This window comes from Rhinoraja longicauda, chromosome 7 (genome assembly GCF_053455715.1).
Source record: "Rhinoraja longicauda isolate Sanriku21f chromosome 7, sRhiLon1.1, whole genome shotgun sequence".
Classification (NCBI taxonomy): domain Eukaryota; kingdom Metazoa; phylum Chordata; class Chondrichthyes; order Rajiformes; family Arhynchobatidae; genus Rhinoraja; species Rhinoraja longicauda.
The window spans coordinates 44,785,115-44,802,946 of NC_135959.1; the positions used below are offsets into that span (position 1 = coordinate 44,785,115).

Here is a 17,832-nt window from a genome sequence, read left to right on the forward strand (position 1 = left end):
TCAGGCTTCTGAATGGTTCTTCCATAAGCTAGGATGCTGTCTGATTCATCTCTACCCCATTGTGGACATTGCACTTTGGCTCTGGAACTGATGTGCTAAAATGTTGAGAGTTATATTCTGCACTCTGTGCCTTTCCATTTGCTCTATTGTAGAACATAGACCATTGAACAGCACAGCAGAACAGGCCCTTCGGCCCACATGGCCTGTGCCGTACATGATGCCAAGACCTGCGCATCCACCTGCGCATAATCCATATCCCTCCATTCGTTGCATATCCATGTGCCTATCCAAAAGCCTCTTAAATGCCACTATCGTCTCTGCCACAACCACCACCACTGGCAGCACATTCCAGGCTGTGTGTAAAAAAAGATGCCCTGCAATTGTACTTGAGTTGGGCTTGACTATATTTATGTATAGTATTATCTGATCTGTTTGGATAACATGCAAAAGAAAGCTTTTCACTGTACTCAACGATTATCTGACCGGAGTGTTTACTCTGTGCATCAATGTACATATGATTGTGAATACATTACAGGTCCGCCACCGATTATCTGGCAACTGGTGGACCGGCACCTCCTTTAATCCGGACAAAATAACAGCAGCGCACTTGAAATCCCACCTGCAGTCTCCTTGAAAATGTGGCGCCTAGGCTGGGTGAGGCGACCGATCATGACCTCCAGGACTAGGATTGGCAGGTCGGGGCTCTGGAACTCCAACCCAGCTGGAGCCAGATCTATTTCCATCGCCCCGACTTCCGAGGCCGACTTTGCATCCCTGTAACTCGGCTCCCCGGCGGCCTAGGCAGACCGTTCCAGTGCCATTGGACTCCCCTCAGAGGCCGTGATCTCTGTTGCTCTGGTAAAACGGATAATCCGGCAAGGCTCTGCAACCAAGGATGCCAGAAAACCGGTGGTGGACCTGTACGCGGAATCCACCAGCATTGTGAACACTGCTGCCTACTCTCCTTGTCTTGTTACAGACTCTGTAGAACTGCTGGGTTATTCTTTATTCTCTCCACACCGTGAGCATATGATTCAGATGGGCTGTATATTTGACTTTAGATGACGATTCCAAGCTGTGAAGTCAAAACCATTTCACTGATCCTGTGCCAACAACTGTTGAAAAGAAAGTTGCGGTTTTTTTAAGAAGCAATGTGTACCGAACGCACTGAGTCACGGGCCATATTTAGCAGCTGGGAACACTCAGCTCCTTGCATCTCATGGACCCCATTGAACACTTGGGAACCGAAGGAAGAAACAGATTTGCTGCTCTGAAGAAACAGATAGTGAGGAAACAGGCCCTTGGGCTCACCAGGTCCGCGCCGACCAGCGATCACCCTAGACACTATCGTAACTGAACCATCCTATCAGCAACTAGAGAGCAGTCTTAAGCGACTATCTACCTCATTGGAGACCCTCAGTCGATCATTAATTGGACTTTACTTGACTTTTTCTTGCACTAAATGTTATTCCCTTTATCTTGTATCTGTACACAATGAACGGCTCAATTGTTATCATGTAGTCTTTCTGCTGAGTATACGTGTCTAAATATTTCTTAAACATTGCGATAGTGCCTGCCTCAATTACCTTCTCTGGCAGCTCATTCCATACACCCACCACACTTTGTGTAAAAAGGTTACCCCTCCGCTGCGGGAGATGCTGGTGAGACTGCACCTGGAGTTCTACAGGAAGGTTGTGATTAAGCTAGAGAAGATACATAAAAGATTCACAGATTTTGCCAGGGCTGGGTGGGTTGGGACAGTTTATCCTGAAGCAATAGAGACTGAGGGGCGATCTTTTAGATGTTTATAAAATCATCAGGAGCATCGATAAGATGAATTGTCACAAGCTTTTTTTCTGGGTAAGGTCTAAAACTAGAGGGCATCGGGTTATGGTGAGAGGGGAAAGATTTAGGGACCTGATTGGCAAATTTTCACACACACAGGGTGGTGGGTATATGGAACAAACTGCCAGAGTAAGTGGTAGAGGTAGGTACAATTATAAAGTTTAAAAGACACTTGGACAGGTGCAAGAACAGGAAAGGTTTAGATGGATATGGGCCACATGCAGGCAAATTGGACTAGCTTGGGAAGACATCTTGGTCAACATGGATGAGTTGGGCCAAAGGGCCTGTTTCTGTGCTGCTTAATTCTATAACCCAATAGAAAGCTCACATCAGGTTGAAGCAGTGTTGGGTAATTATGAAACAGATTCCCCACACCTATTTTCAAGTCTTATCCAAGTGAGCCCATAGTTACCATTTATAGAAATTGCATGCGCATTTAAAACACATGGTTTTGTTTTGAGTTTCAAATTATTTTGTTGTCTTCCAATGTTCTCTATACAATGCCTTGTGTTCCAACACAAGGCAGCAATTACCTATAATTCTGTCCAGTGTTTTAGTCAGTACGTTACCTCCAATATCGCTATGTATCAGCTTGGCTGGGTGACGGAGAGATGTAGTCGCAATGAAGTCTCTGGCCTTTCATGCAGAAGGTTTAGTTTCAAACTCCACTCCACTTTTTAGTAGGAACCTGAGGGGTAACATTTTTACACAAAAGGTGGTGGGTGTATGGAACGAGCAGCTGGAGGAGGTAGTTGAGGCAGGTACTATTGCAATGTTTAAGAAGCATTTAGACAGGCACATGGATAGGACAGGTTTAGAGGGATATGGGCCAACCGCAGGCAGATGGAACTAGTGCAGATGGGGCACGTTGGTTGGAGTGGGCAAGTTGGGACAAAGGGCCTGTTTCCACACTGTATGACTCAATGACTCCTGGCTTCCACACATAATTGACCCATTCCCATTCCGGTTATTTAAGCTGCCTCGGCAAGGCCACCAGCATAATCAAGGACGTGTCTCACCCCGGTCACTCCCTCTTCTCCCATATAACCATATAACAACTACAGCACGGAAACAGGCCCGTTCGGCCCTACCAGTCCACGCCGACCACTTTCTCTGACCTAGTGTCATCTACCTGCTCTCAGACCATAACCCTCCAATCCCCTCCCATCCATATACCTATCCAATTTACTCTTAAATAATAAAATCGAGCCTGCCTCCACCACTTCCACCGGAAGCTCTTTCCACACAGCCACCACCCTCTGAGTAAAGAAGTTACCCCTCATGTTACCCCTAAACTTTTGTCCCTTAATTCTGAAGTTATGTCCCCTTGTTGGAATCTTCCCCACTCTCAAAGGGAAAAGCCTACCCACGTCAACTCTGTCCGTCCCTCTTAAATTTTTAAAAACCTCTATCAAGTCCCCCCTCTACGCTCCAAAGAATAAAGACCCAACCTGTTCAACCTCTCTCTGTAGCTTAAATGCTGAAACATTTAACACTTCCCCTCTTCCATCAGGCAAGAGGTACAGAAGTATGAAAAAGCACACCTCCAGATTCAGGGACATTTTCCTTCCAGTTGTTAACATGTAACTGAACCATCCTACCATCTTCCTCACTGGCGACACTCATACTATCTTTGATCGGGCATTACTGGACGTTATACCCTTTATCTTGTATCTTTACACTGTGAACAGCTTGATTGTAATCATGTATAGTCTTTCCGTTGACTGGATAGCACGCAACAAAAAAGCTTTGCACTGTGAAAATAATAAACTAAACTTATGCTTACCTTTCACATAAGATGTGATTTGGCAATGTTAATACCTTGGCTGATAAGAGAAAAACTGGAGCATCAAGGCAATGATTGTTTTGATAAATATCAAAATTGCTTATAGTGGCATAAACTCGTTATTTAGTATGTTCCTCTCCCCTGACTCTCAGTCTGAAGAAGGGTCTCAACCCGAAGCGTCACCTGTTCCTTTCCTCCAGAGATTCAGCCTGTCCCGCTGAGGTACTCCAGCATTTTGTGACTATATTTAGTATACATCATTAACTTAAAGATGGAACAGGAAAACAACCTTGAAATATGTGATTTTATTGTTTGTAGTCTTGTCTAAAAATATATACCTTGAAATCTACTCTACACAGAAGCACTTAACTAATATTTTTAACCATTTTTAAAAACAAATTGTTTATGAATGCCAATGTTCATCGAGCATTCATAAACAAAACCATCACCTCACATGTAAAGCGATCCAACTGAATGAGAAAAAGTGGAAGATTGGATGACAGACAAAGCAAATCTTTTGGCCACTCTCAGCATGCAGTGACAAGCACAACACATCTCAGTCCCAACCCCACCATCCTACAATAATCAGTGCTCCATCCATCCGTTCAACCAATCTTGATTCCTTCAGTCAGGAGACGGGTAAACGCATTCTTCTTAACAGTTAATTTGTTGAAGTATTAACTTCAGAACACACTATAGTATGGCAGAGGCGAAATACAATGCAAATGGCTATCTTCTTCATATGAAAATATTAATACTTAAGAAAAATTCTGTACACCAATTTACTGTGACAATTTTCTACAGAGAACAGTAAAGTGTACACTTTTACAACAGTAAACCACATTTTCTAAAACTTTAATAACAAAGACATAATTGGATACCTAATAAATCAAAACCAATTTGATGGAACAACACTGTCTCAAATGCTTTGCACGCTGCATGAGTGCATACAGTTGTTTATGTTGCAATTTCATGCGTCAAGGCCAGTTGTGCTGCAATCTTTATCTACAGTTGCTGTCTGAACTGTAGATTGCTCATCAATTGTCTTCAGAAGCCCTTCAGCAATTTGCGCACGGATGTTTTGACAGTTCTCCATTGTCACCTTTGCAGTCATAAACGTTCTTGCCAAGAGCTTTGAACAACTTGCCAAATGTTTCATATTGGAAAGCAAATAGTAAATCAGAAACTGCTTAGAATGATGCATATATTGAATTGGTCGGTGTTGAAGATGCTGAACTATTATGCATTTTGCCATTTGTTCAGCTAGAAAATGGAATATCCTGAAATTTGGAGCCTCCGTTAGATATTCCTCAGCTTGAGAGTCAACGGAGAACGATTGAATACTCCTCTGGTACCATCATAACCTATTCTACAAACAGTTCTGGAAATATAAAGTAAAAGTCACTATTAATGATAGGTAAAATGTATTAAAACTGTAGAAAGACAGGCTCGTTTATTCAACAATGTTAACATTATGCAAATTCTACCCATTGGACTTTTAATAAAGAAACCTCCATGTACTGACTCAATTTAAAATTCCATAGAATACTAACAATATAAATAAAATACATATTTTTATGAGGATGTTGCCAGTACTCGAGGGCCTGAACTATAGGTAGAGGTTGAGCATGCTAAGACTATTCCTTGGAGCGCAGGAGGATGAGAGGTGATCTTATAGAGGTGTACAAAATCATGAGGGAATAGATCGGAATAGATTGTTTCCATGCTGTATCTCATCATTTTATGTGGTGCAGATCCAACATTTCACTGTAACAAATCCGAGACAGAATTTCAAACTCCCTTAGAGTTGCACTGTGTTCAAATCGGGATGATTAGATTGCCTCTTGAGTTAGAAACAATAATCAAGCTTCAAACTGTCAAATGTCATTCTAAGAATTATTTATGTGGTTGGTGATATGATCTAACATAACTCAAATATAAACAAAGCTCTACATGTTTAAATAGTTTTGAATCCTGCATCAATCCTACTTATTGTAAGTGTCACCCGTAATAATACTGACATATCTGCTGGACTCTTTTATTTTCATTAATTAAACATAATTAAAAAAATATATATTCTATTTGTGTTTGGATTAAACCAATCAGCACAACTGTCTATGCTTTAATTAAACCCTCCATCTGTCTGCCCATGTGCATGTAGATATGGGAATCAGATAAGAAGTGATCAGGCATCTCTGGTTAATTCTAGTCAAAGTCATAAAGTCACACAGCATGGGGACAGGCTCTTTGGTCCAATCCGCCCATGCCGACCAACATGCCTCATCTATACTAGTGCATAGACCTGCGTTTAGCTAGCCCATATCCATTTAAACCGTTCCTATCCATGTACCTGTCCAAATGTCTTTTAAATGCTGTTATAGTACCTGCCTCAATTACCTCCTTGGGCAGCTTGTTCCATGTACCCACCACCCTCTGTGTGAAAAATTTCCCCTTGGGTTCCTATTAGACCTTTCCCCTCTCAGCTTAAACCTATGTCCTCTGCTTCTTGATTCCCCTATGCAGAATAAGAGGCTCGGTGCATTCACCCTGTCAATTCCCCTCATGATTTTATACACCTCTATAAGATCACCCCTTGGCCTCCTGTGTTCCACGGATTAAAGACCTAGCTTGCCCAACCTCTCTCTTTATGTTGTATTACCATGGCCCTCAGAGAAAACAAGAAGGTCAGAGCATGAATAGACCATTTGGCTTGTCAAGCCCGACATACCACAGTACAGCACAGGAAGTGTGTAGAAAGGAACTGCAGATACTGATATATACAGAGGATAGACACAAGGTGCTAGACTAACTCAGCGGGTCAGGCAGCATCTCTGGAGAGAGAGGATGGGTGACGTTTTGGGTCAGGACCCTTCTTCAGCACAGGAATCCCTCGAAGTTTCAAACATTCATCTACCTCCACTAAAAATACTTGCAAGGTGTGATTTTTCATAACTGTGGGGAGTGAAGTCCAGAGATTCACTGCCATCTGTGAGAAGAACCTTTTCCCTACTTAGGTTTTAAATGATTGCTCCCTTGGGTTGAAGCCATGCCTCCCTTCTCAAGAGTCTTTCACCAGTCTAAACATCTTGACATCTATCACGTTCAGTTTGGTTTAGTTAAAGATACAGCACGGAAACAAGCCCTCCAGCCCTCTGAGTCAACCAACTATCGCCCTTTCATACTAGTTCTACGTTATCCCACTGTCTCATCCACTTCCCACGCACTAGAGGCAATTTACAGAGGCCAATTAACCTACAAACCTGCTTGGAAACAAGCCGTTCAGCCCATGAAATCCATGCCGACCAGCAATCACTCACACATTATACTTATTCTATTCTACATACTAGGGGGACAATTTACAGAAGCCAATTAACCTACAAACTCGCACGTCTTTTTGATGTGGGTGGAAACCAGAGGAAACACTCATGGTCACAGGGAGAATGTGAAAACTCTACACAGACAGCACCTGAGGTCAGGATTGAACCCGGGTCTTTGGCACTGGTGAGGCAGTGGCTCTACCTGTTGCACCACCGTGTGCCACCCTGTCTTAGTTTAGTGTAGAGATAGAGCATGGTAACATGACCTTCGGCCCACTGATTCCACGCCGAACAGCGATCATCCGTATACTAGTTCTATCCTACACACTAGGGACAATTTATAGAAGCCAATTAATCGACGAACCTGCACGTCTTTGGAATGTGGGAGGAAACCAGAGCACCTGGAGAAAACCCACGTGGTCTCAGGGAGAACGTACAAACTCCGTACAGACAGCACCTGTAGTTACAATTGAACTATATCTGACGCTTTAAGGCAGCAACTCTCCTGCTGTACTACTGTGCCACTCAGTCAGGGTCCCTCGGCATCTTGTTTGCTTCCACACGATTATCCCTTATTCTAAATTACAGACCCAACTCATTTAGCTTGACAAGATAGGACTGTACCTGATTATTACAGATTACTCTCCCTTCAATTAATATTATGTGGTAAACACTTTTCGGTCCATCACAGGTACTGACCTACCCGCCATCAAAGGGATTTATAGGAGCCACCGTCTCAAAAAGGCAGCCAGCATCATCAGTCCAGTCCAGTTTCAGGAACAGCTTCTTGAACACTGTAAACACCAACTAAACTTTGGACCACGAACCATCTTGAGTGAACTAGGGATTTCGAGCTTTTGTCTTATTTTGCACTGTGGTGTTTTTTTTATTTAAACTTTCTTTTGATTGTGTATTATTATCTATGTGTACTGTGTTAACAGACATGTTATGTTCCTGCAAGTAAGAATTTCATTGTTTCATTTCGGTACATATGACAATAGACAATAGACAATAGGTGCAGGAGTAGGCCATTCAGCCCTTCGAGCCAGCACCGCCATTCAATGCGATCATGGCTGATCACTCTCAATCAGTACCCCGTTCCTGCCTTCTCCCCATACCCCCTCACTCCGCTATCCTTAAGAGCTCTATCCAGCTCTCTCTTGAAAGCATCCAACGAACTGGCCTCCACTGCCTTCTGAGGCAGAGAATTCCACACCTTCACCACTCTCTGACCACTCTTGAATCTTTTTTATTACAAAGTAATACTGGCAGCACAGTGGCGCAGCAGTAGAGTTGCTGCCTCGCAGTGCCAGAGACTCTGGGTTCGATCCTGACAACGGATGCTGTCTGTGCAGAGTTTGTACGTTCTCCCTGTGACCGCGTGGGTTTCCTCCCACATTCCAATGATGTGCTGGTTTGTAGGTTAATTTGCCTCGGTAAATTGCCCCAAGTGTATAGGATGTGAAAGTGGGATCAAATAGAGCTAGTGAATGAGTGATCGATGGTCGGCATCGTTTCCACGCCTGTTGCCACGCTATATCTCCAAACTAAACTAAAAATTGATATCCAAATTTGCTGAGGAATGGTCTAGTCAGCACTATACAGATAATAAAGATCAAGTTTCTAATGCAGCGTTATTGTTAATGGAATTATTATGCCTTACCCCGTTGTCTGCATTTGGAACTTGCTCAGCATTGCACTCCATTTGGTTCTCCTCTTGCCCTCCATGGTTTATTGATGGGAGATGTCCGAGATGTGCTGCACCTTCTTGTTTCTCGCCCACTACATTAGTTCCCTCTATCTCAGCAGAAAGAGACTGCAGACAAAGTAACTCAGGCTGACCCTCTTCCTTCTGGTACATATGTGAAGGTGGGGTTGTCGGGGCTTCTGAGTTTTGGATCAAGGCAGTGACTTGTTCGGGAGCGGTTCCAACGTCTGGCGGATGGTGGAGTGATTCACAAGTCGAACCAGTGTCACTGCAGTTGGAGCCTCGCATGAGAGGCCAAGCTTCTGAGGCATCGCTATCAAAAGAGGGCGTAAAGACATCCAGGAGAGAAGGCAGTATATCACGACCAGAGTCCTTGGGCCTGTGGGAAACAGAGAGCATGTTACAGGCAGCAAATTGGTTGACAAAGGCTAACTGGCATACATAAGTTGCTCAAGCTGTTATCACCAGTGCAAGGCATCAGTCCAGTCCAGTTCAGTTTAGTTTAGTTTAGTTTAGAGATACAACGCAGTAACAGGCCCTTCGGCCCACCGAGTCTGCGACAACCAGTGATCACCCCGTACACTAGCACTATCCTACACACTAGGGACAATTTACAATTTTACCGAGGCAAATTAGCCGACAAACCTGTATGATTTTAGAGTGTGGGAGGAAACCAGAGCACCCAGAGAAAGCACATGCAGACCACAGGGAGAACCTACAAACTCCATACAGACAGCACCCGTAGTCACGATTGAACCAGGGTCTCTACGCAGTAAAGCAATATCTCTACTGCTGCACCACTGTGCCGCACCTCATCTGCCTCTGTGCTTGACATGTGATGAAGGTACAGGCTCACAATAAAAGAATATACCTTTGGAATGGAGAGGAGAAGGAATATCTTAAGCCTGAAGATGGGGAATCTATGGAATTTGTTGCCATTGATGGCAGTGGAGGCTGTCATTGGGTATTGTTAAAGCGGAGATTGAGGGCTGCTTGATTATTAAGGGTGTCAAAGATAACGGGGAGAAGCAGGAGAGCAGGGTTGAAAGGAAATCATGATCAACCATGATTGAATGGTGGAGTAGACTCGATGGGCCGGATAATTCTGGTCCTATGTATTATGGTCATATGAATGATACGTGCGCACGATACAACACATTTTACAACAGTAAATGAAGCTCTATTAAAATGCAGATGATGTAAATCAAAAATAAAAGCAGAAAATGCGTGGAACACTCAGCAAGTTAGACAACATCTGTGGAAAGAGGAACAGAGTTAACATTTCAGATTGAAGGCCCTTTGTTAGAATTGGGAAAGAGAGAAAACGGTATCTTTGTAATTTACAGGGAAGGTAGAAGAGGGAGGGATAGGAGTGAGGGAGCATTTCTAATACGGGTGAAGCCAGTAAGATTGAGTTGTACAGGGCAATCTGTTGATGAGTTAATGATTTTTGTACACGAGGGAAAAATGAAACAAATTTCATTAGGGGTGGCACAGTGGCGCAGCGGTAGAGTTGCTGCCTCATAGCGCCATAGACCCCGGTTTCATCTGTAGGGAGTTTGTACATTCTCCCTGTGACCGCATGGATTTTCTCCGGGTGCTCCGGTTTCCTCCCAGACTCCAAAGAAGCGCGATGTTGTAGGCTAACTGGCCTCTGTAAATTGCTCATAGTTTGTCGGGAGTGGATGAAAAAATGGGATAGTTCGTCCGAATGAACTTCATGAATTTACCTTTTAAGAAGTTCCGATGCAAATGGAGGATAGGAACTTTCACTGCTGTACTCTAGGCTGCAGGTATCATCAAAACAGCACGATGGAACCAAGTGAACAGGACCTTCAAGAAAAAATACATTGGTTTCTGTGAGGTAATAAAGACAAGAGAGGATGACAATGTCCACACGGTCTATGTTCCTAATCACCTTCATAATGTGGACAAGTCGACTTTAGGGACACAGCATGGAAACAGGCCCTTCAGCCCACTGAGTCTTCACTGACCAACAATCATCCTGTACATTAGTTCTATCCTACACACTAGGGACAATTAACAATTTACAGAAGCCAATTAATCTACAAACATGTCCGTCTTTGGAGTGTGGGAGGAAACTGGAACACTTGGAACAAACTCACGCAGTCATGGGGAGAACGTACAAACTTTGTACTGACAGCACCCATAGTCAGGATCAAACCCAGGTCTCTGGAGCTGTAAGGCAGCAGCTCTATCGCTGCACCACTGTGCCACCCTATATAATTCTGGGATATTTTGTGCCAATTTTCTTTTCTCCAAATTCTTATTTTGCAGTTCATAGAATCATTTAGCATTGAGACAGGCCGTTCAGGCCAACTCGTCCATGCCGCCCTAAGATGCCCCATCTAAGATAGTCCAATTTGCCCATGTTTGGCCCATATCCCTCTAAAACTCTCCTATCCATATACATGTCCAAATGTTTTGTTAAACATTGTGATAGCACTTGCCTCCCCTCTTCTGGCATTCCATATTCCTACCACCCTCTGAGTGAAAAAGGTGCCCCTTAGGTTCCTATTATTCATTGCCCCTCTCACTTTCCTACTACTTCTTGTTCTTTGTATCTTTCCAGGATCTGTGGCATTTGCATGCTGCGTCCCTTACTTGTAATTTTATCTCCTTATATCTTGAGTCAGCTGTGGCAGTTTATATCTTGCACGCAGAGCTCCTGCCTCAAGAGTATAAACTGGTTCTGTACCAGATTAAATCCTTGTTTTGTTCAGCATCTCCCACTGATATGCAGGTAATTTTATCTATTAACAGATGTGCCCAGTCTGCACTGGCCCCATGGCAGTCTTTGGCTCATTACATGGAAACCGGCTCATCTGAATCTAGAATGGTGGGAGTGTTTTGTATTTCCCTCTTCTCTACACTACATTTGCACACACATTTAACAATCGCTATTTGACGAGCAACATTAAACTGTGAACTGAACCTGGCTAATTAGTTGCTGCTGTGTCTAATATGGCCTTCCCCAAAGTTGATTCTGTAAACTATTGCAAAAAAATTATCCCTCGCACTATTAAACATAGAACAGTACAGCACAAGAACAGGCCCTTGTTCTATAACGTCCGTGCCGAACATGATGCGAGACTATCTCTTATCGACCTGTGCATAATTCATGTCCCTCCATTCCCTGCATATCTATGTGCCTATCCATAAGTCTCTTAAATGCCACTATTGTACCTCCCTCAACTGCCAACCCATGGCAGTGCATTCCAGGCACTCATGTTTACAAAGTTGTCCCACACATCTTCTTTAAACTGTGCCCCTCTCTACTTAAAACTATGCATTTAGGCAGGTACGTAGATAGGATAGGTTTGGTGGCATATGGGCCCAACGCAGGTAGGTGGGACTACATAGAAAACATAGAAAATAGGTGCAGGAGTAGGCCATTTGGCCTTTTGAGCCAGCACACCCATTTAATATGATCATGGCTGATCACCTAAATTCAGTACCCCGTTCCTGCTTTTTCCTCATATCCCTTGATTCCTTTAGCCCTAAGAACTAAATCTAACTCTCTCTTGAAAACAACCAGTGAATTGACCTCCACTGCCTTCTGTGGCAGAGAATTCCACAGATTCACAATTCTCAGTACTAAATGGCCTACCCTTTATTCTTAAACTGTGACCCCTGGTTCTGGACTCCCCCAACACCGGGAACATTTTTCCTGCATCTAGCCTGTCCAATCCTTTAAGAATTGTATATGTTTTTATAAGATCCCCTCTCATCTTTCTAAATTCCAGTGAATAGAAGCCCAGTCGATCCATTCTTTCATCATATGTCAGTCTCGCCATCCCGGGAATTGACCTGGTGAACCTACGCTGCACTTCCTCAATAGCAAGAATGTTCTTCCTCAAATTAGGAGACCAAAATTGCACCCAATACTCCAGGTGCGGTCTCATCAGGGCTCGGTACAACTGCAGGAGGACCTCCTTACTTCTAAACTCAAAGCCTCTTGCAACATGTCATTAGACTAGTGTAGATGGGGCCCGTTTCCACACGGTATGACCCTGTGACTCCATGCCCTATTCTCAACATGCTCATAAAATCTGACATGAGTCAGCTAAACTGTTCATGCTAATCTACACCAAGCATAAAGTTATACATTCTGTCACTTCATAGTTACAACTAGGGATGCTTACACATGGATATGCAGAGAATGGAGGCAGTTTATCTAGGCATCTCCGGCTCAGTGTGCCAAAGGGGCCTATTTCCGCGCTCTATCTCTGATGTCTAAAGTTAGATTTAGCTCTTCGGGCTAAAGGAATCAAAGGATATGGGGAAAAAGCAGGAACAGGATACTGATTTTAGATGATCAGCCATGATCATATTGAAGGGCTCGACGGGCCGAATGGCCTACTCCTGCACTTATTTTTCTATGTTTCTAAGAGTCTACATGAATGACTCAGTCCCCACATTTTATACCATCCCTCACTGCTGCCCGAAGGTCACTCTATGTTGGGCAGATTTGCTTGGCCAGAACTAAAAGCTACAGTCCTCTGAGAATGCTAATCTTTAAGCAGTCACTATGATCTGCGTAGGTGTAGGATAGTGTTAGTGTGCGGGGATCGCTGGGCGGCGCGGACCCGATGGGCCGAAGGGCCTGTTTCTGCGCTGTATCTCTAAATCTAAATCTAAATCTAAAATCTTTAAGCCATCTTATTACCTCCCGCCTTTAATTTTAACATGAAACAAAGTGCTTTCCCAAAAAGCTTCGCAAATGCCGTTACATCTTAAACATACACAACTGAGTCAGGATGAGACTACAGAATGTGTAGACGCTGAGAATGTCTGAAGAGGTTTTACACAGTCTGTGTTTTATATATATATATTTTTTTATTCTGAATAAAGTTTATTCTTGGATAATAAATTTGCTTCAAATGAGACGATGTTAATATTTTAACAGGTTACTGAAAAACAGAATGCATTTAATTTTGGAAAAGCAAACATGTTATTAAAGTAGTGATATTACTTTTTGGAAGAGCAAACATTTATTAAAGTAATGATATTACTAACAATTATTGCCTGGTTTGATTAGTAATGGAGATATCAGCAAATACTATATTTCTTTCATGAAACTAAAATTAATATGGGCAACAAAGTCAGATGAATAGTGCATGAAAACACCATGAAAATTGTTTTCTATCCTTGCATTCATCTTACATTGTACATAAAGTGTGACTCTATGCTGTCTTAAACAGTAAGAAAGTATAATTAGGGGAAGACCATTGTAATGCATGTGTCAGTGTTCCCACCAATAACACAGTCCTTTAGGCATCTGTTTTTTACACTTACCACAAGTCTGTGCTGGACTTTGCTGACAGTACGCACAGGTTTGGTGTGGACTCAGATTAATCCGTTGTCTGTCAAGTGAAGTTGACAGTTCTGCCCCATTTAATTGAGCATCGTGCAGTCTCATTGACCCTTTGAAAAAGGGAAGGAATAGCAAAGTTAAAATAATGGCCTTTTATGTAGACCTCAGTAATTCTCAACACATGACCTCAGTAACCCTCACCCTCTTTTAGGGTCCAGGTGTATTTTGGTGACATTGATTTATAGGCTGCATCTTTCCAACGCTTAGCCTTTTTTAAAACTCAGACTAACAGAAGGCTATGGGTCAGTGACCTGGGTTCGATCCTAACTATGGGTGCTGTCTTTACCCAGTTTGTACGTTCTCCCCATGACCACATGGGTTTTCTCCGGGTGCTCCAATTTCCTCCCACACTCCAAAGACGTACAGGTTTGTAGGTTAATTGGCTTCGGTAAAAATTGTAAATGGTCCCTAGTGTGTGGGATAGTGCTGGTGTACGGAGGTCGCTGGTTGGCATGGACTTGGTGGGTCGAAGGGCCTGTTTCCACGTTGTATCTCTAAACTAAAAAAAGACAGACAGGTGGGACTAATGTAGACGGGGCACGTAGGTCAATGTGGGCAAGTTGGGCTGAAGGGCACTTTTCCATGACTCCAAGCAGCATTTTCAGAAAAACAATGACTCAACAAAACTACATCTGTTCCTGCACGTTTGGAACTGTTTTAATCTTTCCTTTTACAAAAAAAAACAGCATACCAGTGGGCACAAATTCTTTTCCACAAGAGCCAAATATTAACAGGCACCAGAAGTGGGTAAAACTTCAGATTTGTCTCGTTTCCAGAGCTCACATTATTTTTGTGGGAGAGCTGAAACTTTGTATAAAGGACATAATATTAATATTGTAGATTGTTGTGTTGAACCAACCTAAGGTCATAGAGTCATACAACATGAAACAGGCCCATCAATCAGCCCAACTCATCCAACTGAGATGCCCCATCTAAAACAGTCCTATTTGTCCCTGTTTAGCCCATATCACTCTAATTCATTCCTATCCTGGCAAAGTGTCTTTTAAATGTTGTTATGGTACCTTTTTTTTTATATCAAAAAATACTTTATTCAAGTAATAAATATCATTTACAAAACATCTTTTTTAAACAAACCCATCCGACATTTCCGGAGGTTACACATTCAATACAGGCATTTACTTAGACATTTACTTACATTTACATACATTTACCCAGTATCCCTTATTTGGAGGGGCGTCTCTCTCCACCACACCCTGCCCCCCCCCCCATGTCCAGCAGCGGAAGGACCCTAGACTGTGGTCCTCCCCCACAGGGCCTTGGCGCCTCAACGACCTCCTCAGCCACCAACATCCTCTGTGTGAAAAAGTTGCCCCTTGAGTTCCTGTTCAATCTTGCCCCCCTCACCTTAAACCTATGGTGACTGGTTCTTGATTCCCCCACTCTTGAGTAAAAGACAGTTCATTCACCCTATCTATTCCCCTCATGATTTTATACACCTCGATAAGATCTCCCCTCAGCCTCCGGTGCTCCAAGGAATAGAGTCCATCTTGCCCAACCACTCCCTCGAGTTCAAGCCCTCAAGCCCTGGCAACATCCTCATAAATCTTCTCAGCAGTCTTTACAGGTTCTTCAAACGAGATCATAAACACCACATTTTGAAGTTTATTAATGAAGAAAATAAGAGTAACTAGCTGCATAATCAACATTTTCAGAACTTTTAAAAAACCCCAGCCCATTTCAATTATTTCTAATAATTTCTCATACTAAATACAGACAATTCAAGAAATGTTGCTGCCTATTGCACATGGCTGATAATTTGGGATTGGTCACTTTGTTAAGATCTCTGATCAGACATAGAGACAGGCTTCATATAATTGAAAACATTCCTTCTTCATGACAAATGTTTTTTAAACATTTTAGAGTCCTCTCCACCAGGCCTGCACTCAATCACTGCGTTAAGACAGGTCATCTGCCTTCCAGATCAATCCTTTAGTCACACAATATATTTTGTGTTTGTAAAGTAAAGCTGCTGTGTATGTGTGGTCTGTATCCTTATGCTTGAAGTTACGTGGTGGGGCGTTTACAAGTGGTTTCAAATCCAATTGCAGGCGTCGTTTGTGCAATGAAAAGAGGTTCTATTTCTGAGCCTGATGGAAAAGAATTGTTAATTGTTGGCTAAATGAAAGACTGGGAAGTAAAAGTTATTTTCAACTTAATCCATTCACTGCACACTTCGTTGTGAGATGTGGTTGAGAGGGAATGCTAAATCAGCCATGATTGAATGGCAGAGTAGACTTAATGGGACGAATGACCTAATTGCACCTATAACTTATCAACTATCATTTAACAATGTATTTACACTTAGGGGGCACAGTGGCACAGTGATAAGAGTTGCTGCCTTACAGCGCCAGAGACTTGGGTTCAATCCTGACCTTGGGTGCTATGATCTGACGTAAACTAAACGGAGTCGTTTCAGGTCGTAAACTTACAACTGGGATTCTTCTCCATGAATTGTCTCTTGCAGTAGATGATGCAAAGGATAAGAAGAGCCAGCAGAACCATGGCCAGTGCACTGCAGATAACAGCAGCCAGCGCGGTGTCCCGCGGACTGGAGGAGGTCGATGGGATCTTCACCAGGTTCACTCTGGTGTTACCTGAAAACAGCAATGGAAAGCATGCTCAGTACCAACTCTAAGACATCGTCATTTTGAGTCCCACACATCGGCCACCATTCACAACTGTATTAATATGTACTGTGAAACATGCACAATGAAGCAGTTCTATTATTCAGGGCTAAAGATTGGGCATCTGTGGAAAGAAGAATAAAGTTTACACTTCAAGTCTGAGAGCTTCTTTTTGTCCATCCACAGATGCTGCCTGACCAGCTGTGTATTTCCAGTATTTTCTACTTCGAATCATAGAGTCTTACAGCATGGAAACAGGCCCGTCAACTTGCCCACACCAACATGTCCCATCTACCCTAGTTCCACCTGCCTGCATTAGGCCCATATCCCGCTAAACCCATCCTATCCATGTACCTGTCCAAATGTTTCTTAAACATAGCGATAATACCTGCCTCAACTATCTCCTCTGCACCTCGTTCCATACACCCACCACCCTTTGTGTGAAAAGTTACCCCTCAGGTCCTTTGGTTCTTGATTCCCCTACTCTAAGCAAGAGATTCTGTGTGTCTACCTGATCTATTCATCTCTTGATTTTTACCTCACGTTTCTATTTTCAGTACATTTACATTTTTAAATGAGATCGGGCTGGTAAATAGTAGGGTCAGGTCGGAAAGTAGAGGATTCACGCGAGGAATTGCAGGCAGGATTTGGGAGAGGGCCAATGCCTTGGACTGGGGAAGGTGAAAGCGATGAGGGAGTGTGTTTAACATGTGATGGAGATAGTTGGTTGAGGCAATGTTAGTTTGGTGGGTGTGGGAGGTGTAAGGCAATGGTCCTGACCTCAGCGATGGGTGTGGTTGGCAGTCAGACATGGGTAGTTGAGACAGAGAGAGAGAGTACAACTGGCAGTCAGGGATTGGAAGGCAGTTCATAAGTGATAGGAGTAGAATTAGGCCATTCAGCACATTGATTGAGTCTACTCCACCATTCAATCCTGGCTGATCTCTGCCTCCTAATCCCATTTTCCTGCCTTCTCCCCATAACATTTGACACCCATTCTAATCAAGAATTTGTCCATCTCTGCCTTAAAAATATCCACTGATGTCCTCCACAGCCCTCTGTGGTAATGAGTTCCACAGTTTAACTACCCTCTGACTAAAGAGGTTCCTCCTCACCTTCTTTCTAAAAGAGCG

General features: G+C 43.1%; 1 protein-coding gene across 3 annotated transcripts in view; it reads right to left on the reverse strand.

Moving 5' to 3' along the window:
• Positions 1–3,954: 3,954 nt before the first annotated feature.
• tnfrsf19 (tumor necrosis factor receptor superfamily, member 19) overlaps positions 3,955–17,832 on the reverse strand; it is a 63,532-nt gene continuing 49,654 nt past the window's right edge. For 2 of the 3 annotated variants that reach the window (XM_078403072.1, XM_078403071.1), the window contains 5 exons: positions 16,505–16,669; positions 13,976–14,104; positions 10,387–10,489; positions 8,612–9,035; positions 3,955–5,012 (listed from right to left, as the gene is read on the reverse strand). In XM_078403072.1, coding sequence (XP_078259198.1) covers positions 5,001–5,012; positions 8,612–9,035; positions 10,387–10,489; positions 13,976–14,104; positions 16,505–16,669 — 833 coding nt within the window. In that variant the 3' untranslated portion in view covers positions 3,955–5,000. The remainder of the gene's footprint in view (positions 5,013–8,611; positions 9,036–10,386; positions 10,490–13,975; positions 14,105–16,504; positions 16,670–17,832) is intronic. The other variant, XM_078403073.1, reaches the window with a different exon arrangement.